This window comes from Dryobates pubescens, chromosome 9 (assembly GCF_014839835.1).
Source record: "Dryobates pubescens isolate bDryPub1 chromosome 9, bDryPub1.pri, whole genome shotgun sequence".
NCBI classification, from domain to species: Eukaryota; Metazoa; Chordata; class Aves; order Piciformes; family Picidae; genus Dryobates; species Dryobates pubescens.
The window spans coordinates 28,983,114-29,005,714 of record NC_071620.1 but is presented as its reverse complement, the minus strand read 5'-3'; the positions used below and the strand labels follow the sequence as shown (position 1 = coordinate 29,005,714).

General features: G+C 47.1%; 1 protein-coding gene across 2 annotated transcripts in view; it reads right to left on the bottom strand.

Annotated features, from left to right (window-relative positions):
- Positions 1-5,363: 5,363 nt before the first annotated feature.
- Positions 5,364-22,601, bottom strand: part of SLC22A23 (solute carrier family 22 member 23) — a 101,966-nt gene continuing 84,728 nt past the window's right edge. For both annotated transcript variants that reach the window (XM_054164086.1, XM_054164087.1), the window contains 5 exons: positions 15,983-16,085; positions 13,914-14,146; positions 11,795-11,827; positions 9,789-9,912; positions 5,364-5,778 (listed from right to left, as the gene is read on the bottom strand). In XM_054164086.1, coding sequence (XP_054020061.1) covers positions 5,421-5,778; positions 9,789-9,912; positions 11,795-11,827; positions 13,914-14,146; positions 15,983-16,085 — 851 coding nt within the window. In that variant the 3' untranslated portion in view covers positions 5,364-5,420. The remainder of the gene's footprint in view (positions 5,779-9,788; positions 9,913-11,794; positions 11,828-13,913; positions 14,147-15,982; positions 16,086-22,601) is intronic.

Below are 22,601 nucleotides of genomic sequence, written 5' to 3'. Positions count from 1 at the left end.
TGTAAATAGAGCTGGACCTGGAATTGGTTATTCCTCCCCCCACTCCGCCGTGCCAACTTGCTGCCCTGTGAGTGAAGAGAGTAGAAAATAGGCTGCAGTGTGTGAGCATCATTATAGAAGTGCCTGGCTTCCATTCAGTGTTGGGATCTGCTGGAAAATCATTCCAAATTCTATCTGTACAACTCATCTGCCATGGACTAGGATTGAACATAGTGTATCAGCTTTTAGTGGTCTGGTAAAAAATCCTCACACTTCCATGCTGTAAAGCTGTGTCATACAACAAATGTTACTTCGCTTCCTTCAGCCCGGCTGCCGCCACCGCCACAAAGCGTCCTCCTGCTCTCTGGACCTGCTTTTAGGTAGAATGGGTTTCTGTTCAAAAGCAGATCCATGGGCTCTTATGTCCAATGAGAAGTGTAGCTAAAAGGTAACTCTGTTACAACCCTCAAATCAGCTGTGGAGACAACAGCATGGTGAGCATTGGCAGATGTCAATACATGCTGGGGCACACCGTGGCAATTTGGAGGAACCTGATGAGTTGCAGGTTCTCTCTTTTTCATTGCCAGTTGAGCCCTGACTCAGCCATAAACTTCTGACACAAAACTGGTGCTGCTGTTCCGAAGAAACACAATGAACTTACCCTGTTGTGGTGCCAAAATGGGCAACCAAAAACTATTAACTGAGGTTGCTGAGGTAGAAGGTACAGCCCCTAGATGAGTCTCATCCGAAGGGGTCTGAACACCCAGAAGGCTTCGAAATTGCAGATTTGCATGTGGGTCTAGAGGGTCCTTCATTACCTGGTGAGATCAGGTCCTTGGCTGCAATTGAACATCCGAACAGCAAAAGCAACTGCTGGAGATTATTTTTCATTTACACCACCCAGGAAACAGTCAACTATTCTGTGATTGACTGTAAAGGATAATTAGTTGCAAATCACCGTGCTGATTTAATTTGCCTGATTTACAGTCAGCTCATGCTGTTTGGAAAGGAAGGTAGGACAGTTTGATGAGGCATCACCAACCCGTGACAATTAGTTAGCTGCTGCTGGGCTGTTCCAGAAGTCACTGTAAGGGAGCCAGACCACGGAGAGCAAACTGATGGGACGACGTCATTTTATTCTGTACATTTACATACAAAGTTCTTCTCAGTAGGTACAACGGATGTAACATCATGCAGACATTTAGCTTGTAAGACTTTGTTTTCAGTACTTGATTTAAGCTTGTGCTATGAGGAAGCACCACCAGACTAATTCATGGTCAGAAACATACAGTAACACGATTCTTTAGAACTTCATCAGAAACTGAAATGGGGAGGGAGGTCTCACCCGCCGGACAGAACACACCGCACTCCTTTCCCGAGACACTTTACACAACACATTTAAAATGAGGTTTGTCATTTTTCTTTTAAAAAGAAAAAAAAAAGGCAAGAACCAACAAAACAGAAGGAAACAAAAAAAAAAAACAAAGAGTGAGAGGGGAGATCATCCACTCCCCCTCCACTTCATTGTGTTGTCTTATGTGCTGGCTATAGGCGCAACTTGACTTGACATTCAGAGTTCAGTTAATGGCACTTCTGCTTCCAATTTGGTGACCTTTACTGTTTAGCTCCAGGAAGTGACAGCAGCTGAGTAAAAAATAATACTATTTCCATTAAAAATAAAAAAGGAAAGAAACAAACAAAAGTCTGCTGAAGGAAAGCTAAAAAGCAAATCACAGACCTGCCTTTTCTGAGTGGCCACACGCCACCCACAAAACAGGCTGACAGTTGTTAGCTATTTGCAGCATCTGGCCACTGAAAAAACCTTAAAAAGGGGACAACCGCCCCAAGATCAAGCATAGTGGCACATTCACATTTGTGTTTAAGCTCACAAAGAGGGAAAAAAGCCCTTAAATGGTAAACCCAAAGAAAAATGCACTGATGGGCTGAGAGATTACTGAAGGTTCACAAGGCCAAAATAGACAGGGCTGCTTTGACTTTGTGGTGGCCAGAAAGAGCCACCAGAGAAAAGCCTTTTCCTGGTGCTGGCTGTGGAGGAGATGCAGCTGAGGAGCTGATTGTGGAGCAGACTGGGACTCCAGCAGAGCCCTGTCCTGCCATGGGACTGGGCAGAGCAGAGTAAGTATCTCCTTTGTGCCCTGCTGCATCCATCACCTGGTACCCAGCTCCGCCACACAAGACACGCTTAAGCCAAAGCTTTCCAGCCCTGTGAGTGTGTGTGGAAAAAAGAATATGATCACAGAAATGTTCATCTTTCCAGGAAAAGGAGCAAAACTGGAGCTGCCAAGACAGGAAATTAGTTTGTGGTTTGTTGTCGTGACAGAGGCAGAGGGCCAGACGAACTTGAGAAGCTGGGGCTCCCCACGCTGCAGAAGATCAGTACCAACTACCTGCTTTCAGCCCAAAACCCCCCCACCCCAAAAAGCAGCAAATCAAGTCAATTTCATAAGGATTTTACCAAACAAAATATGTAATTGCTGCATGTTCCTGTCACCTTGCTTGTTTACTGTATAAATGTTGGTATGTTTAAACAGCCATTCTCTTCCCTGGGCCTGTCTGCCATCAGAGAGCAACTACTAGAATGGGAAATGATAAAGTGCTGTGGCCAACAGCAGGCAGCACACCAGGACCACCGACCATGCCAGCAGCAGCTTTGGGGATGGTCTACAAGAGCTGAACTGCAGTTTGAGCACCCGGATGCAGAGCCGGAGGGAACCGCTGGCCCCGCAGCAGGGTGGATGGCAGGATGCTGCTCTCTGCACTGCTACCTTCGCCACTTTCAGGCTCTTTTTCTCCTTTCTTGTTTTGTTTCTTGAGTTGTTGTTTGTTTTTTTTTGTGGTGAGCCCCCTTTCCCCTCACCTCACTCCACGTTCTCCAGTGTGTGGGGCTTGCTACAAGCATCTTGCGTCAAAGGCAAAAAGTATTGCACAAATTTGGCACATGAATACTGCACAACGGAGTAAGGGCTGGGATTTCTCCTGTATGTGAATACAGACTGCAGAAGTCTCAGCACAGAATGAAGAGAGAGAAGCAGCTGTGCCCACACTCAACAATAACACTGGAGCGTAAGGAAGGTCAGGCTCTGGGTGTCCCAGCAAGTCTAGCGAAGGTGAAAAAAATCCCAGCAGGGTAACTTTGGGCAAAAGTACCATCAACTGGTCCAGTGTTTCTTACCAGGCTCAAGAAGAACCTGAATGTCCACATCGGTAGAAAAATTAGCAGCTTTAGGACAGTATTGTTACTCCGAAGGCAACAATCTCTGCTGCTTCTGCAGGTTTACCTGTCTCCTTGCCCTTGTCAGCAACTGAGGCTGCTACTCTCCAATTTACTGGGGACTTAAGAGGGCAGCCTAATGGAGGATGGAAACTGTTAAGTACAGTAGTTAATCAACAATATACACAGCAAAGGAGAAAAGGGGGAGGGGAGGGAGAGGAGGAAAGTGCAACCGGGTGCTTTCCATGCGTCGGGGCATGAGATGTACACCAAACCAAGTGGCAATCGTATGGACACTCAACACAACATCAACATCCCGCTGCTCTGCTTAGCTCAATGTCTGTGCTAGTGAGCAATCACAAATGGATGGCCTGCGTGGGAGAGGAGGGGAGGGAGAGCAAGGAGGGTGGCTGCAATGCAAGAAGCTCTTTGTATAGAAAGCCCTTGCATTGAATGGGATCCTCACCATATTCACGCAGGGTATAGGGGCTAGAGAAGTCAGGTGGCCTCTATCAGAGTGCCACCTACACAGTAGGAGACAAATTGGATGTTCACTTTGTTCATCCTGTAGTAGGATCAGGGAAATTTGAGTAAAGTGATGTTGTGGGGTTTTGGGGTTTTGTTTGTTCTGAATGAAAATTCTACAGGAGCAGTTGGGGACTGGGGGGAAATTTGAGTAAGTTCACTGGACATTGAGTAAGAACAAGAAAACATCTCCCATGGCAGCCAATAGCAGGCTGTAAATCATTATTCACAGGCTATCAATTCATTCCTTTCCAGTGGTCATTTTGTCCACCTACATTGTAGTCAAAGTCAGGCTTCATGCGGCTCTGAGCGACCTGCTCTAATTAAAGATGTCCCTGCTCACTGCAGGGGCATTGGACTAGCTGACCTTTAAAGGTCTCTTCCAACCCAATGCATTCTATTACTCTACGGTTGAAAATTCAAACCTTGGTTCTAAATCCAGGTAAGGCAATGCCAGCACACTTATTTCTCAGGAGCGGGAATCCCACCTCTGCTGCCTTTTGGAATAGAAGTGCAGGTTGTAGCCCGTGCTCCTTACTTTTTATCCTTGCTGGTCCATGCTCTTCTCCTGGAGCAGTTAATCTGAGGGTTTGGGTCTCCCAGTAACTAATGCCATTCTGGGCAACCCAAATCTTTACCTCATTGGTCAGATCATTTACATAATCCACACTTACAAGCAAGAACTGTTTAAAATAGATTAATGGACACTAAAAATGCAGAAGGCTGGTTCTGACTGGAAAACCAGCATGTTTGGGCAGGATCTTCTTCACTGCATTCACTGGAAAGAAAACCCCAACTGATTTAGAAAGTAACTTTTAAGTGCGCACGGGCTATAAAAACCAAAGAGAAGCTGCCTAAAATGCAGTCAGAGTTTGAGTCACAACAGGTTTTGCTTATTGGGTGTTTGTGGGTTTTGTTTGTTGGGTTTTATTTCTTCTTCTTCTTTTGGGTGTTGTTTGGTTTGGGGTTTTTTTTTGGTGTATACAAACACAGCAGGCAACCTGGGCGCTTGGACTTTCTAGACAGGCAGAAGAATGTCACACAGGTCTAAATTTCAGTCAGTTCAACTTTGCAGTGGATCCCTCTTTTCCTTTAAAGAAACACAAAAAAACAAAACAGAAAACAATCCCCTCCCCCTGTGGTTTCTCTCTCGGAATGGCTGCACCAATTATAACAAGATGGCTTCGGTTTTGTTATCTATGACAGGAAAAGGAAATAAAGTGCTTCTTGAGAATAAATCAAAATAAATATAGTTATTTAATGGCAGGGGGGGAAAAAAAAGAGTTCTGAAGGGCTACCTCCAGCCAAGTCTTTTCTCAGGTGAGTCTTTTTCCCCATCATTCTTTTTTTTTTTTTCTCCAAGAGTAATCTGCACAACAGTTGAAGATGCCAAGTGTTGCTTTAGCAGCAGAGTTGAATTCCCCCAAGTCTGTGTCTGCTCTGTCACTGGTCTGTAAATTTTGTGCAAAACACCTTTGCCCAAAGTGCTGCTCCTCCTGCACAACAGCGTCAAACAAAATACAAAAGAAAGAGGAGATGGGGCGGGGGTGGGGAGGGACCCCCCCCAAACCACAAGGAAACAAACTAAAACCAACCCAACTGAAGCCAAAACAAAACAAAAAACCCAAACCAACCCAACCCCCAAAAAAGAAACCTAAGGAGGGAAAAGAAACCATCCACCCGGTTACATGGACTTCATTCCGTTGGCAGTGGTGTTCTCCGAGATGCCGTCACTGACGGCCACCGAGTCGTGGAGGCCGGAGTAATCCTTGAGTTCAGAGTTTGTCAGGAGCAGCGGCTGCTCGCCCTTCTTGTGCGGCAGGAGGGGCTGCCGGGTGTAATGTTCCCCGTCCGGGATGTTCTCGGGGAGGTTCTGGTTCTTGCTCTCCGGCAGCAGCAGGATGCAGATGATGCAGATGAGCGTACAGCAGGCAAAGATGACGTGGTGCAGGAAGTAGCCTTTCTGGTTGTGGAGCTCCATGATGGGGGCGGTCAAGCGTCCAAAGCCCGCGCTGGCCAGGACCAGCCCCAGGCCACCTCCCCTGCAATGACAGCAAAGATGAGAGCCTGGCCCTGCAACCAGCTCCTACCAACACAGCCCCAATAGTACTGCAGCCTTAATGTGTCCCTGAGGTTAATCAACCCCCTGTCTGCCATCACTCCAGCATCCCACAGCTCTCTCTGGATTACTCACACTGCAGTTACTCCGGTCAGGAGTTGCTTTGCTGCAGCAGATTGCTGTTGCCTAATTGCCTCAGTGTGAGGAAACAGAATCCCAGAATTCCAGCCTGGTGGAATTCTGAAGAACCTCTGGAGACATTCCAGACCGGCCTAGACATTGTGGCCTTGGACAACCTGCTTTGGGTGAGCCTGCTTTAGCAGGACAGTTGGACTAGACGATCTCCAAAGGTGCCTTCCAACCCCCATCATGCTGGGATTCTGTAATGCCATCTATTCGCCAACTCACTGCTGATCAGATGGGCTCAGGTGCTTCATTCCCTGGCCCAAAAGCAGAGACAAAATTATTAACAACAACTGGACCTTACAGAAGACAAATTAATGGCTTTACATCAACTACCTGGAAAAAACCCATCTCACCAGCTATCGAGTGTACCAGAAATCACAGCACTATAAACCTGCAAATGCCAAATTCACTCAGCCAAGAATAGTATTAAGGCTGATCCTCACCAAATCCTTTCCAAAATCTATTGCTGTTCACTTGACAGCTACAGGGCAACAAGCACAGGACTCAGTGAGGGTGGTGAGACCTTGGCACAGGTTGCCCAGAGAGGTGCTAGAATTCCATCCCTGGAAACATTCCAGGTTGCATTGTTTGGGGCTCTGAGCAACCTGCTGTCATTGAAGAGGCTCCTGCTCACTGCAAGGGGGTGGGGGGCTGGACTAGACAACTTGAAAGGGTCCCTTTCAACCCAAAACATGATTCTTGGGACACTAATTGGATCAAAACTTCATGTATGGACCTTCTGATTCTCCATCCTAAGCAGAGCATCTTTCACAGCTACCAGCCATTTTCCCAAAGGCTGCTAAGGCCCCCATGAAACACTTGCCAGCTTCCTGATGGAAATTTGGAAGGCCAGTTGAATGCAGCCATTGTGCTGCTGGCTTCCCTACAGCTTCATTAATACACTCACACGAGTAATCGACACAACCCGCTTGGAACGCATGGAAAATCACCCTTCAAGCTGGCTCTGGAGCAACAAAAGCCCAGCTCATTTACATCAGGGTTTGCCATGGCTAAATTGTATCTCAACCCCCGAGAAGGACCTGAGGTGAGTTTTAAAAGCTGCTGAAGGAGGACATCAAGCAAGCTGAAAGGAAACGGGAAAAGGCAACAACAAAGACGTCTCTGTCAGTACAGGTCAAGTGGCTTCAGATTTGGAGGAGGGGAAAGGAAGAAGAAATAACTTTTTTCCATATGATGTCAGTAATTAGAGCAAGCATTAATTTGTCCAGTGCCATCCAACCCTGGGAGAAGGTGGCTTGGAAATATTTCAGGGTCTGTGTCCCAAAAGAGGTTTTTTTTTAATGTGTGGTTCTGCTGCAAACACAAAAATGGGAGAAAAAAAACCAACCAAACAAACCAAAAGTGGAAATACTGCCAGGGGAGCAGAGAGATGTTAATCCTGCCTTCAGATGACTATTTGTCTGTCCTGAGCAAATGGGCTGACATGGCAGGGCTCAGAGTACAGAAGAAAAAGAAAGCTGCTCGAGCTGGAAAAGACTCTGTGAGCACCTACTGCAGCTGCCTGCATAAAGCAGGGCTGATGCTGAATTGAGACCTGAACTGGGACATGAACCACAACTGGCTTTCAAAGGTGTTCTGCTGTTACTGTGATCCTCTCTGATGAGGAAAGGCTGAGAGACCTGGGGCTGTTTAGCCTGGAAAAGAGCAGGCTGAGACAGGATCTTCTCAATGCTGATCAATAGCTGAAGGGTGGGGGGCAAGAAGTTCCACCTGAACAGGAGGAAAAACTTCTTTGCTGTGAGGGTTCTGGAGCCCTGGAGCAGGCTGCCCAGAAAGGTTGTGGAGTCTCTTTCTCTGTAGAGGTTCCAAAACTGCCCGGGCACTGCAATCCTGAGCAATCTGCTCTGGTTGACCCTGCTTTAGCAGGGGGGTTGAACTAGATGATCACCAGAGGTTCCTTCTAACCCTCACCAGTCTGGGATTCGGTGAAACTGTCCTGGTTTTATCTCACCCAGCAGCTGAGCTCTAACAGTCTGCTCACAGTTTCCCAGATAGGGAATCAAACCCTTGTCTAAGAATTCCACCACTGAACCACTACTGCAGTGCTCCAGGTGGGCAAGGAGAAAAAGGACCTGGGAGGCAGAGTTGAGATAAGGGAGAGTTCCTGGTACCAGACAATACAAAGGAAAATACTGGTGTATGTAGCAGCAGGGGAACACTTCTTTTTGTTGAGTTGGGAGATTGTCGTCTTGATCACCTTAATCTGTGTATCCATTGCATGTCCAACAGGGGGGTGTTTAGTGATGGGGCCTGATTTGCATGAGCAGCCCCATCCAGGGAAAAGCAGAGGCAATGTGGGTTTAGGTCACTTGAAGCACTGTGATAGGCTGCATGGCTTGTCCTGATGGGTAAGCTAATGCCAAGGGGATAACACACTTTACTGAAGTTTGAATCCTGGAGCTGAAGTGGGCAGTGAGACTATCTGAACTCTTTGAATGATTTGCCTGCAGCCCCTTGGTGGGGGAATAAGAGATGCCCTCTGCTATCAGAGATGTGCAAATAGCATGTGCATGTGCTTGTGAATGTCACGTCTGCCACCCCAGAATATGACAGGTGACAGAATCAGAGGATGTGGCCTGAAATTGTGCTAGGGGAGGTTAGATTGGATATTAGGACAAATTTCCTTCCAGAAAGAGTGGTCAGGCATTGGAACAGGCTGCTCAGGGAAGTGGCGGAGTCACCATCCCTGAAGGTGTTCAAAGAACATGTGGACAAGGCACTCTGAGGCATGGTTTAGTGCCATGGTGGTGCTATGTTGATGTTTGGACTTAATGATCTTGGAAGTCTTTTCCAACTAAAACAATTCTATGATTCTACTACTGACCAGGATGAAAGTGCTGCTCTTCACAAGAACACTGAGCCTCTGCTAAGACAGATCTGATGACTTGATCTGCAATAAAGGCAGACTTGCAGAGCACTTATGTGCACCAAAAGCATTTAACACTTGACATTGCAACACCTCCTTTCTACTGCAGCACACCAGACCTGGCCTGATTAACCTGCCTGATGATTACATGTACCTACTTGTCCCCCTGAACTCAGCACTGTTGAAACCACACCTTGAATACTGGGTTCAGTTTTGGACTTCTCACTACAAGAAGGCCATTGAGGTGCTAAGGAAAGGTCTGGAGAACAGTTCTTGTGAGGATTGGCTGAGGAAACTGGGGTTGTTCAGCCTGGAGAAAAGGAGGCTGAGGGCAGACCACCTTGCTCTCTGCAACAGCCTGAAAGGAGGTTGGAGTGAGGTGGGGGTCAGTCCCTTTTCCCAAGTAGCAAGTGATAGGACAAGAAGAAACAGCCTCAAGATGCATTGGGGTGGTTTAGGTTGGACATGAGAAACAATTTCTTCCCCAAAAGGTTGTCAAGCCCTGGAAACAGGCTCAAGGCAGAGGTGGAGTCCCCATCCCTGGAGGGCTTGAAAAGCCATGTAGATGTGGTGCTGAGGGATGTGGTTTAGTGGTGATCTGGCTGTGCCAGGTTAACAGCTGGATCTGATGATCTGTAAGGTCTCTTCCAACCAAAATGATTCTGTGATTCTGGGAATCTATGATTCTGTGATGTGACACAAGGTGGAGCCCTTGGAAACAAAGCCTCTATCTCTGGACAGGCATTTACTTAAGGAGACCAACTGCGAGACATTACAGAGTGACCCAAAAATCGCTGTGAGGTCTCCAATGATGAGGGATTTCCCCTCCCATGCAAGGCATTAAGTGACACAGCCCGTTACCAATTAGATGAGGATAATTTCATCCCCAACCTTTGAGGAGGAGAGGTCCAATGTCTCACCTGATCACTGTGGGTGTGATTTCAGCACAGAAGAACACGCTGAGGCTTCCGACGGCATGCGATGAAAACATCCCCACGATGGAAAAGGCGGTGGAGAATTTGTCTTTGACGCTGTCACTCATACCTGCCAAGACAAGGGTGCTCATGAGAAGCCAAAAGGAGGCCAAGCCTCCCAAAAAAGAAAACAAGAAAATAGGTGTAATGTTACTCACTCTCCCTAGACAAGTACCTGAGTCATTTGCACTACTAATTTAAAACTGGCATTTATAATGCCCATTCCTCAAGCACCCAGGACAGAAGCATGCAGGAACAAAATTATAATAGGCCCAAAATGGTAGCTGTCTCAGAATGATTTATGCCCAGCCACCACAAAAATACACCTTTGGGCAGTCTTCTAGGCACCAGCCACTTCCCTCCCACATCTGACAGGCAAGTGAAGGCAGACAGCATTTATTAAGCTGCCCAGCATCTGGCACAGCTTGGTGGTGGTTTAGGCACTGGAGAGGATCGAGAGCCAAGAGGGGAAAGGAATAAAATCATTGCCAACTCCAGGGTGAGCCTCTGCACCTGATCTGTCTGCAAAGCCTGCTGTAAACTCCAGCATGGCAGCTCTAGGTAATGTCAAGAACAGTGAACCACTCCCCTAAGTCACCTTGTTTGCTCAATCATTCCATGACTGGATGGCAGCAAGGTTTATGGGAGCAAACAGAGCAGGAAGGCACCCCAGTAAAGCTAAACAAAATTGTCTCCTAGCCACGATGACAACATACCCCTCACTTGATACCCATGTGCCCATTCTGTGGGCAGACCCAACAGTTAACCCAGCACTGCCAGGGCACCACTAGACCACGTCCCTCAGCACCACATCTACAGGGCTTTAAAATCCCTCCAGGGACAGGGACTCCACACTGCACTTGGCAGCCTGTTTCAAGGCTTGACAACTCTTTAGGGAAGAAATTGTTCCTGGTGTCCAACCTAAACCTCTCCTGGCACAACTATCTCCTCTTGGATGTCTGATTCAGGGTTGTACAAACCCATGTAGTCCATCCTTGCCAGTGAAGAGGCCACATTGTTTGCACAAACTATGAGGAGAACACGTCATGACTAATGGGACCACTGGGGAAAGGGCCTGGAGGTTTGCAGCTAACACCTCCCACCTTCCTCCAGCCAAGTCCTAAGACCTGCCTAGAGAAAGGGCTGCTCATTCAGTCCCAAGCAGGTGCACTCTCTGGACTGGATCCAATGCAAAGTAATGCTAGTTTTTGTTCCTACTGAAGATGAGAGCTCTCAGGGGACAAAAAGGAATTCAGCAGCTCTTAGGTTACAGCTTCCAAAGTGTGCTCCAGGCTGCTTAGGCCAGATACTGCCAGCAGATAAGGAGGACATGAGCCATGCTTACAAACTATGGGCTCTGAGTCTCAGCTGCACCTCTGACTCCACAGAGTGCTGTGACTGCTTGGCAGAAGAGACTGTGGAAGAGCTGGGCGAGGATAGGTCTGTTAAATCCGACGCAGAAGGGCTCTCTGCCACCTTTTGTTCCCCTGCAGCCTGTCACTGGATTGCTGTTATAGAACTTCAAGCTGGGATAAGGTGTCCAGTATTAAGTTAAGTATTTCTTAAGGTGCCCAAGTCCCCTTATCAGAAAGGATTTCAACATCTTAGATCTTTCTGGAGAAGACCAGGCTGGGAATGTTGCTTCTGAAATGGGGTCTTTCTGAAAAATTCTTGTCTCATATCTAAAATAAACCTTGGGGGACTCCTGTACCCTTCTCCTGACATGCAGGAGCAAGTCAAGACTATGTGGAAGGGATACTACAGTGAGAGATATCACCTAACCAAACAGTTCTGGCTATGAGTGCAGTCCCAAGGCACTGTATAGGACTGACCTTTCACCATGCACCCCCCTGAACCAGCAACCCTGCTCTGGGGGGCTTTGGCTCCCAGATCCCCTTGCTCCAAGGGAAGTGCTTCCTGCATGATGCAGACTTGTCCATAAACCACCATACCTGAGTCTGGAAGTTGACTGTATTTTCCAATCACTGGATCCAAAGCCACAGAAGTTTGGGTAAGATAAAAATCAGAGAGGAAGGGAGGGAAAAGAAGAGCATATTGTTACATACTTATTTATTTAAAGGAAAACAAAACAAACCCAGTAAATCCCATGTGCCACCCTCACCCCTCATGCAGTTCTCCTTCCCCATGCCATGACTGGCACATCTTCCCATGGCCACCAGATAGGGCACACCATTATTTCCAAGCCCCTTTCAGCTGGAGGACAGCATGCTAATGAGACAGTGATAACAAATGCAGCAGCACAGTGTTTTTAAGAGCCCCAGAGTTACCACTGGGACTAACACAAAGGCCTCTTTGTCCTTAACGAAGGGGGAGAAGAGAAACTGCCTTCATGCTGAAGCTCTGAGGAAAAGGCCAACAGAGGCTTTAGTTAGAGAGCAGAAGTTCAGCCACCAACAGTGTCCTACCCAAAAGCTTGGGCTGGTGGTCCATGTGTCATGCCAACCACCAGCTATCATGTGTACAAGGATCTAGCAAGGGGAAGGGCAGCTGGGCACAGCTCTGCTGGTCACCTCCCAGGTGACATCTCATAGTCCAGAGGAAAGGCCAAAAAGAGCAAGCCTCAAGGTCTGCTGTGGATTTGCTGCTGATGGAGAACACCCCTCTCCCTCCTTTCACTTTCCTTCTCAAATCCTGCTTTTGTTTGCCAAATATACCCCAGTGATTCTAAGCTAAAACACACAGGAGGCTGCAACAGATTTCATGGTCAGCAGGATCATTTCTTCTCTCCAAACACTGTCCATCTCTTCTGAAGAAGAAAGGGAGCATGGTTTAAAGATGGAGAAGACAAACTGCTCCCAATGTCAAGGCTGCCTTTTCCTCCTCTTTTCATAAAGGGAGTACTGAAGGCAGAGTGGGAAAGGCTGAGGCGCACACAATGTTGAGAGAAGTCAAGGTGCCAACTCAGCAGCAAGCACCTAGAATCCAGGCCTTTAGGATTTTGGAGTGCCCTCCACATGATGAAAGAGGTTCCCTGTTTCTCTCCTACACTCCCACAAAATGTGTTCACTGGAGGTTAACTTGGTAAACACTTTCAGGAGACATGGTCTGTAAATCTAGACAACTCTTGCTGGCTTGGGGCTACCATCAGCATGTGGAAATGTGGAATCCTTCCAGCCTCAACACAAAAACCTCTCTCATTAAAGCCCTTCATTATTTCTAAATTTAGAAATGGAAACCAGCAACAAGCAGTGTTCTGGTGTGCATCTCACAGCCAGTTTGTCCAAAGCACATCTCAACCCTCTGCCTCCTTCCTTGGGGTGAGTTTTCTTCAGACAGGGGTCTAATGATTGGCAACTGTAAGAGCGGCCAACCACCCCTCACCTTCTGTCTGCTTCAACACCTCTCTGAGCCACCACACTCAGCTTCCTCAACCAACAGCAAATAAAGACAGGGGAGTAATATTTTTTTTATAAATGAAAATTTATGTATTGGTGTTGAATTTAAGCAGCTCAAAAGGGCCAGAGACAGGTCACCACCTGCAAAGGATGAGGTGGGACACTCTTTGCTTCTGGCAGAAACAACACATTTGAAAAGCTGTGTTACCTCATGAAGTTGTGTGTATCCATTTACATAGACTATACCCCCCCCACACACACATTAAAAGCAGAGCCTCTCAGTTGCATATTTCCATGCTATCTGTATATTACTCATACGTACAAGATGCTCTGAGCAGGTGGAGAACATCCACCTATTAACTTCTGCTTGTTTAGAGGCTACTCAAGAAGCAGACTCAAATGGGGAAGTTTTCCCTTCCCAACCCCTAGCAGCTCTTCTCCCAGAGGGTGTGTCACTGAAATAGATTAAAAGTGGGTTTTGTTTATGTGACAGACCCAAACCTCAACAAGCTTCACCACTGGGGCTCATCCAGAACACAATGCCTTCTGATAACGAACCCAAGACAAGGAGCGCTTCAAATGAATAGAGCTTCTTAAATTAAGCAGGTATAAGGCAAGTCACAAACCTGAGCAAGGCAAAGGAAATGCTCACATTTCCTGGCTCCTGATTTGCATGCCAAATTTGTGGCTCTGTAAAATCTCATCTCCAACTTACAGTTGAGAAGGCCCAGCTGCAGAAGCGATGCCAGGGCTGTGAGGATCATGAAAAGCAGGAGTCCTCCTCTCCTTCCTAGAAAGCCAACCACCGGGCACATGGCCAGGCAGGAGGCCAGCGCAATCCCAGCCATGGTGTAGTAGTCAGCATAGAAGTTGTGGGTAATTGCCATCTTCGCCTCGTGCCCCATCATGCTCTTTGCAAAGCAGTGGTGTATGCCATAACCAGTCAGCCTGGGAGAAAGAGGAGAGGGCAAGAGGAAGCAATCGATGAGAAGATGGTCACACACTGCAGCATAATTCAATGTAGGAACACATCAATGCAGGAAGAATGCAGGCTGTAGAATGTCCTTTCCCAAAAAGATTCTAAACCTGCCTGGACACAGTACCAGGCAACCCACTGTGGGTGGCTCTGATTTAGCAGGGGGAGTTGGAGTAGATCACAGAATCAGCCAGGGTGAAAGAGATCGCTCATCCCTATCTAATCAACTAGACCATGGCACCAAGTGCCTCATCCAGTCTCTTCTTAAACACCTCTATGGACATTGACCCCACCACCTACCTGGTCAGCCCATTCTAATGGCAAATCACTCTTTCTGTGAAGAACTTCTTTCTAAGATCAAGCCTAAACTTCCCCTGTGCAGCTTGAGACTGTGTCCTCTTGTTCTGGTGCTGGCTGCCTGGAAGAAGAGACCAACCCCCACCTGGTTACAGCCTCCTTTCAGGTAGTTGTAGATGGCAATAAGGTCTGCCCTGAGCCTCCTCCTCTCCAGGCTAAGCAACCCCAGCTCCCTCAGCCTCTCCTCACAGGGCTTGTGCTCCAGACCCCTCACCAGCTTTGCTGCCTTTCCCTGAACACGTTCCAGCAACTCAACATCCTTCTTGAACTGAGGGGCCCAGAACTGGACTCAGTACTCAACGTGTGGCCAGAGTACTATCTCCAGAGGGCCATTCCAACCCCCTCCATGCTGTGACTCTGTAAATACAAAACCCAGTGCAAAAAGACTCATCTCAGACTACCAAGTGCTACTGTAAAAATAAGCAGTGATCAGAAGCCGCCTAGCAAGATCAGCTGTTACACAAGGGAGCAGGCTGTCTTTATTGATGTCTTGGTTTAAGAGACAGAGCTCTTGAACCCTTCTCAAAGGAATTAAAGAAAACACTCCACACAGGATTGGAAAGAACTGGAAGTGTAAAATGAAAGCATTGTTCATAACTACCTACTACAGTACAAAGCATATAAAATACACAAAGCTTCATAGTCCACCTTGGACATGGTTCTCCAAAAAAAAAAACCCCACCTTAGGCCAAAGCTTCCCACTACCTTCCTCCAAACCAGGCCAAACACCTATACCTCTCTGCCCCCCCAGCTACAAATTCAGCTTTCCAACTCCAGGGTGAGCCAGGTCACTCCAGGCCCCAGCTGGCAGCATTGCTAAGGCTGAGCCAGACCTCACTCCCTGGCACCAAACCCGCAGTAAAGCTCTGCATGTCCTCCTGAGAGCAGAGAGGGAAGGAAAAGGGGAGAAACTGACTCTGCAGCCAGTTTATATAGACAGTGCAGAATATGATAACAAGTTACAGTTTCCTGGGTCCATCTAGTCCCTTTGGAGGACCTTAAGGAACTCTGCGGTTCTTAAAAGGCATTCAGTCTCAAGCTGTAACAACTGACAGGCAGCACCTTCTTCTGACACACATCCAAATCAGATTTAAATGCCTCAAACTTGTGCTCCTGTGGCATTAATTATTCCAAAGTTCCCACCCAGGGTGCCAGCAGCAGACATCTGCATGCCCGTGGCCACGTGAGACCACTGGTGATGGTGATGCACTTGCAGCATGACGTTGGAGAAGACACACAATGCTGCTACCTGAAACAGCCAAGCTCCTTCATGTCTGCTATGGCAAAAATCATTGCCTGCAGCAACAGCTGGTGTTTTCCCTGGATAATCAGCAGCACTAGTGAAAGGTTCTACACACAGAAACAGAGGAGCTCCCCCACCACTTCCTACAACTGCTTCCAGATAACCATTCAACCACTCAAGTACTCCAGCAGAAGGAGATGGGACTTACGAGTTCACACACAGCACGACAATGTTTTTCCACAGGTTCCTGGTTCCCACCACCTTGACAATGCAGACTTTCTTCGGTCTCCTTGCGATTTCCTTTTCCAGCTCTGAAAGAAACCAACAACAAACAAACAACCCCAAACCAAAATTATCCTTTCACTGGGGAGAAAGAGGTGGAGAAGCTTTGCTTGTGAACTACTGATATTCTGAAGGATGTTCTAGGGAGCACAGCACCATCAATAAAACCACTAAACAACCTGCCTAAAGTTCACCTTACTTTCCTCTTAACTTTCTGGGGCTGGAGAATTGCCCAAGAACTCCTTCACACCCCAAACTTTCTCCCAGCTTAAAACATGGGGGCAGTATGGAGCTTGATTCCAGCAAGCATGGTACAAAATTATCTGAGAGAACTTGAGGATTCTTCTAATTCTGTGCTTAGGCACTGCAAGACCTGCTGCCTTTCTGCAATGCACAACTGAAATGCCATGGAAGGGACTGGAGCTCAAAGTCCTTTTTTGTGGGAATCTCTTCAGGTCTGATCAAAGCCAGGTTTAGTAAGTGGCCAGGAAAATAGTGTCAGTTCTTCCTCCTCCCCTTCCATGTCAAATATTTAAAATTGTTCAAAGATATGTCCTAAACAGAAAACATTTCCTTAAAGGAAATGGTGTACTAAGACAAGTGTGACCAGCAGGTCAAGGGAGGTTGTCCTCTCTCTCTCCTCTGCCCTAGCGAGGCCACATCTGGATTATTGTGTCCAGTTCTCAGCATTCCAGTTCAAGAGAGACTGGGAAGTACTGGAGAGAGTTCAGTGGATGCTACAAAGATGCTGAGGGAATTGGAGTGTCTTTCCAAGGAGAAAAGGCTGAGAGACCTGGGGCTGTTTAGTCCTGGAGAAGAGCAGACCGAGACGAGATCCACTCAATGCTGATCAATAGCTAAAGGGCAGAGGCCAAGAGGATTAGGCCAGACCATTTTCAGAGGTGCCCAACAAGAGGACAAGGGTCAACAGGTACAAACTAGAACCCAGGAGGTTCCATCTGAACAGAAGTTTTTTGCTGTGGAGCCTGGAGCAGGTTGCCCAGAGAGGTTGTGGAGTCTCCTTGTCTGGACAGATTCCAAACCCATCTGGACACTGAGGTCCTGGGCAACCTGCTCTGGGTGACCCTGCTTTAGCAGCAGGGTTGGACTAGATGATCTCCAGAAGGCCCTTCCCACCTCCACCATTCTGAGATTCTGTAAAGGAAAAACCCTTGGGCTGCTCAGATGTCTTTGTGCTTCAGAACTCATCTCACCATATCCTTAAAGCACTGGACAGCTAGAAGGTTGCTTTTCTTTGCAATTCTCTAGCAAAACCTTACAGGTATGGGATTCTGTACCATTGTTCCGTGTGAACAAAACCAAACAGTGCTTCTTGCTTCCCAAAGACTATCAGGTCAGAGCTTGAAGAATGCCAACAAAACCAGTTTCCAAAGCGCTGGATCAGTGAGACAGCTGAAAGGACATAGTCTGGTAAAAATGGAAGAAGCTATAGCTCCACAGAGTTATCACAATGATGATGCACTCCAGGAGTACAGACTGGGACAGATTTTTAGGATAAAAACTTGTGTCTCTGCTTTTGAGGCTGGCTGGGCTGGAAAGCAGCAGCATGGTCCCATTGCAAGCCATGCCTGCGCTCCTTTCCTGCATACACAATCAGCCTGGGTGTCCTCAGCTGTCCGTGCTGGCCTGCCCTGACCCCTGCTTCCCTCCACTGAAAAACAACCTCTTTAAGACATGCAAGACAGGGGAAAATAAAAGCATGTTCCAACAGGCTGGGGAGGAGGGGGGTGGTGGTGTTGTGTGAGGGGGGAATGAAATAAATCACCTGCACTTACAAACAAAGCAAAAGACATATTTGTCTGCTGTTGTTTGACAATTGTATCATAAAAATAATATATCAAAGGAACACTATTTATATGCAAATAGTTGAGCTATTCACTGATCACAGGTTACTCCTGGTCTTCTACCTAGAGTAACAGCAGGGAATGCTTCTGAGAAAAGCAGCAAAGCATATTTTACATCAGTGATCACACTGGAGCAGAATATTGCTGTGCAATTTTCTTTAATCCCTGATAATACCAATTTCTGCATGGCATGAGGCTCATGGAAGCATAAAACCAGAGGTGGAGCAAAAGAGGAAATCGATCATGTTACTGTTTGTGCTCCCGGAGCACTCAGCAGGCTCAGCAGCAGATTGGGGCTCTATCAAAATAAAAAGTCATCATGAAAAGAGATGGTCCCTTATCTCAAAGAGCAAGGTCAGAAAGATTTTGGAAGGGAGGAAATGGGCATAAAATAATTCAGGAACAACCAAAGCAGTTTGATAATCCAGACTTATAAAGCCTGTAATTCTGGGGTTGTTCAGTCTGGAGGAGACTCAAGGGAGACCACCTTGCTCTCTACAACTCCCTGAAAGGAGGTTGGAGCCAGGTGGGGGTCAGTCTATTCTGCCTAGTACCAAGCAACAGGTTGAGACAAAATGGCAGTCTGGGACGTGGCTTAGTGGGCATGGCAGTGTCAGGTTGATGGTTAGACTTTATGATCTTAAAAGTCTTTTCCAAACTTAAATGATTCTATGATAACTGACCCCAAGCCAAACCTTCTAAAGTGAGAAATTCAAAGTGAGCACTAGAAGCAGCGCAAGGGTTTGAAAAGCTGTTGATGACTCTTTGCTGCTTCATCTGAAGGGCAACACTGACAATCACCACCCAACCAACACATGCTGCACAGACTTCATGTGGACACAAGGGTTCACATCAAAAGGCAATCTTATCAGTGCTCATCATTACCTAAAGGGCAGAGGGCAAGAGGATGGGCAAGACAGCGGTGCCCAGTGACAGGACAAGGGGCAACAGGGACAAAGTGTAAGCCAAGAAGTTCCACCTGAACAGGAGGGGAAATTTCTTTGCTGTGAGGGTGCAGAAGCCCTGAGGCAGGCTGCTCAGAGAGGTTATGCAGTCTCCTCTGGAGAGATTCCAAACCTACCTGGACATGGTGATCCTGGGCAACTTGCTGTGTGTGACCCTGCTTTAGCAGGGGGATTGGATTAGATGATCCTCAGAGGTCCCTTCCAACCCCCACCATGCTGGCATTCTGCAATTTATTCTTAGACTGTTCAATAATTACCAGAACAATCCTTACAAAATAATTCTGCTTAGTGCTTTTCACTGTTCTGTCTTCAACTCCTTACATGGTCAGTAGGTTATATATGGATGATGTCTCCTCTGCCTCAGCTGCAGTAAAGAGCACATATAAGGGGGATCTCACTCCTCCTCTGCCCTGCCTCATGCAGCAGTGTCCATTCAGTGGACTATTGTTCCTGCCCTGATGGGAATATGCTCCATGCACACAGAGCATTGTTATAGGGAAACTGCCCAAAAAGGATTCCAGAATTAGCTGCATTACAAGTAAGAAAAGAAGAGAGAGTGGGACAGGAAGAGGGAGAGTGGGAAAGAAAAGAGAAGGGAAAGAGAACAAATCAAACCCAAATAACAACCAAAAAAACCCCCCAAGCCCCCCCCAAACCCAAACAGAAAACACACACACACGTATCCCCCCACCCCCCCCCAAAAAAAAAGAGAGAAGAGAGAAAAGGAAAGTAAAAAGAGAGTGAAAAGAAAATAATCTGGCTTCAAACCTTACATCAAAGAATACAAACAGCACCCAAGTCTTTACTGAAATCCTTTTGGCTCTACCAACTCTTTACTTCTCCATCTTTTTATGATGTGCTCTCAGCCTAAGTCACTTCCATCAGATAATGACTCCTCCAAGTTCCCACACCATCAATCTCTCTGACACCTTTCTCCCTGCTTTGTTTCTATATATAACAATAAGATATTCCCCCCAATTCCCATCCTACTGCAAAATCAATCACAATAATGAAAATCTCATTCAGATAGCAAGAAATAAGATGTGACTTGCAAGACATCATCGGCCTGTCTCTCATGTAAGCGGGCTGCTCTCTTTGGAGGTAACCTACTCTGCCAGGAGAGCGGCAGCTCTTGGGCTCTCTGGACTTCATAGGTCAACCTTAAGCTCTTCAAAGTGAAATCAAACCAATGCCTATTTAAACCCCATAGAAGCAAACTGCTGCTCTCTCAGTTACTGGAACAATGCCAGGAAAACTCCCCCTTCCCCCAGCTTGCTCTTTGATTTTGCACTGAAGTCATCAGTTCAGAAGGAATTAGCATGAAACATTTCAGTTCTGACTGATTTACCAGAAGGGTGAATGTGGTGAATAAAACCCCACAGTTTTATCCATTTACTCAGAGATCCATTGTGAGTTTTCCCATACTCTGGAGCCCACACACGCTCCAGGGATTTGGTAGGAAGTCAATAAGCGAACTCTTTATATCTCAGGGGAGATTAAAACTATTCATTGGGAGACATTCACAGCCTCATAGGGAGGGGAACCCCACCAGCTTCCAGCTCGCAACACTGAGGAATTCTCATGGGATCCTCTGTGTTCCAGGAGCAGAGTTTTCAAAAGCAGAACATGTCTTTCAAGCCTTCACATGAAGCCACCCCTCTCTGCACTGCTTGGCAAAGACTTAATAGACAAAACTCCAAGCCAGCCGCCGAGAAAGGATGTCCAAAATGACAAGCATCCCTGTGGTGATGGGCTTGTGCTGGATTTTTCTGGCTGCTAAACGATACTGCCAGTTGCTCTTGGAACAGGAAAAGAGCAACGGAAGCCCAACACAAAGGGTCGATCAAACCCCAGAGCATGACAGCTCTGTGGCAGGAGGTTGATCGGTCCAAGACGAAGAGCTGCATCAACCTGCGCTCAGACATACTGAGCTCCTGAGAGGTGGGGTTTATTCCTACCCTCCAGAATCTGTCTCATGAACAGCATTTGTGCTTATTTATTTAAAGCATGGATGCCCAGCAACCTGATCTATGGAAATTTTGAAAAGCCTTGTAGTAAAAGGAAGTTGAAGGCTATCAAGTCACATACTCTGGCCTGCCTGATCTAGTGTGAGTTGTCCCTGCCCACAGCAGGGGTGTTGGAACTAGATGATCCTTGTGGTCCCTTCCAACCCTGACTGATTCTATGATACAGAAACTATGAGGTGGGTAAAGAGCTGGCTGACTGGCAGACAGCAATCAGGCACAGGTGTCAAGAGGTTAGTGGTGGGTATCTCACCTTACTATTAAACAAAAAAACCTAAGAAAACAATCTTGTTTAATAATTTCACCAGGGAGCTAGCACAAACCTTAGGAAAGAGCCAGCAAAGCCTGCTGGTGACAAAGTGAAGCACTGTCACCGAAACGGGGCACCAGAGGGAATTGGCTAAGCTTGAGATCCACTTTGTCTGGCAAAAGCAAGTGAAAAATGTAAACTATAAGCTGTGATACTAAGGACTAATAGGAAATGCTTCTGCTAGGAGATGAGCTTTAAGCAAATAACTTAGTTGCACACTACTTGAACAGAAGTGACTATAAAGCATCAGCTTATTGTCACTTACTGTGTCCATGAGATATTTGCAATCCAGACAATGAAATAATGGTGCTCCTTTAGAGTTGTGATCATCAATATTTGAGAAATTAAAGCTCTGACAAGCCAATTGATAAAAGGAGAGGAGATAAAGGAAAGCTTCACCTTAGCAAAGGACTAGGGCTGCTGCCTGCTCACGTAACATGAGCAAAGTGAAAGATACTTAATACATAGTCACCGACAGGAGCAAATGGGAAGGGAAAAAAGACATAGAATTACATAGAATAAACCAGGTTGGAAGAGACCTCCAAAATCACTGCATCCAACCCATCAACCAATCCAACCCACCTACCAATCCAACCCACCTAATCAACTAAACCACGGCACCAAACACTCCATCAAGTCTCCTCCTGAACACCTTCAATGATGGCGACTACACCACCTCCCCAGGCAGCCCATTCCAATGGGCAATCACTCTCTCTGTATAGAACTTCTTCCTATCATCCAACCTAAACCTCCCCTGGCACAGCCTGAGACTGTGTCCTCTTGTTCTGGTACTGGCTGCCTGGGAGAAGAGACCAACATCCGTCTGTCTACAACCTCCCTTCAGGTAGTTGTAGAGAGTAATAAGGTCACCCCTGAGTCTCCTCTTCTCCAGGCTAAGCAACCCCAGCTCCCTCAGCCTCTCCTCGTAGGGCTTATGTTCCAAACCCCTCACCAACTTTGTTGCTCTTCTCTGGACTCGTTCCAGCAAGTCAACCTCCTTCCTAAACTGAGGGGCCCAGAACTGGACACAGGACTCGAGGTGCGGCCTAACCAGTGCAGTGTACAGGGGCAGAATGACCTCCCTGCTCCTGCTGGCCACACTGTTCCTGATGCAGGCCAGGATGCCATTGGCCCTCTTGGCTGCCTGGGCACACTGCAGGCTCATATTCAGCCTACCATCAACCAGCACCCCCAGGTCCCTCTCAGCCTGACTGCTCTCCAGCCACTCTGACCCCAGCCTGTAGCTCTGCATGGGGTTGCTGTGGCCAATGTGCAGAACCCGGCACTTGGATGTGTTAAATCTCATGCCGTTGGACTCTGCCCATCTGCCCAGCCTGTCGAGGTCATGGTTTAGTAGTCAGTATTCAGTATCACTAAGGTT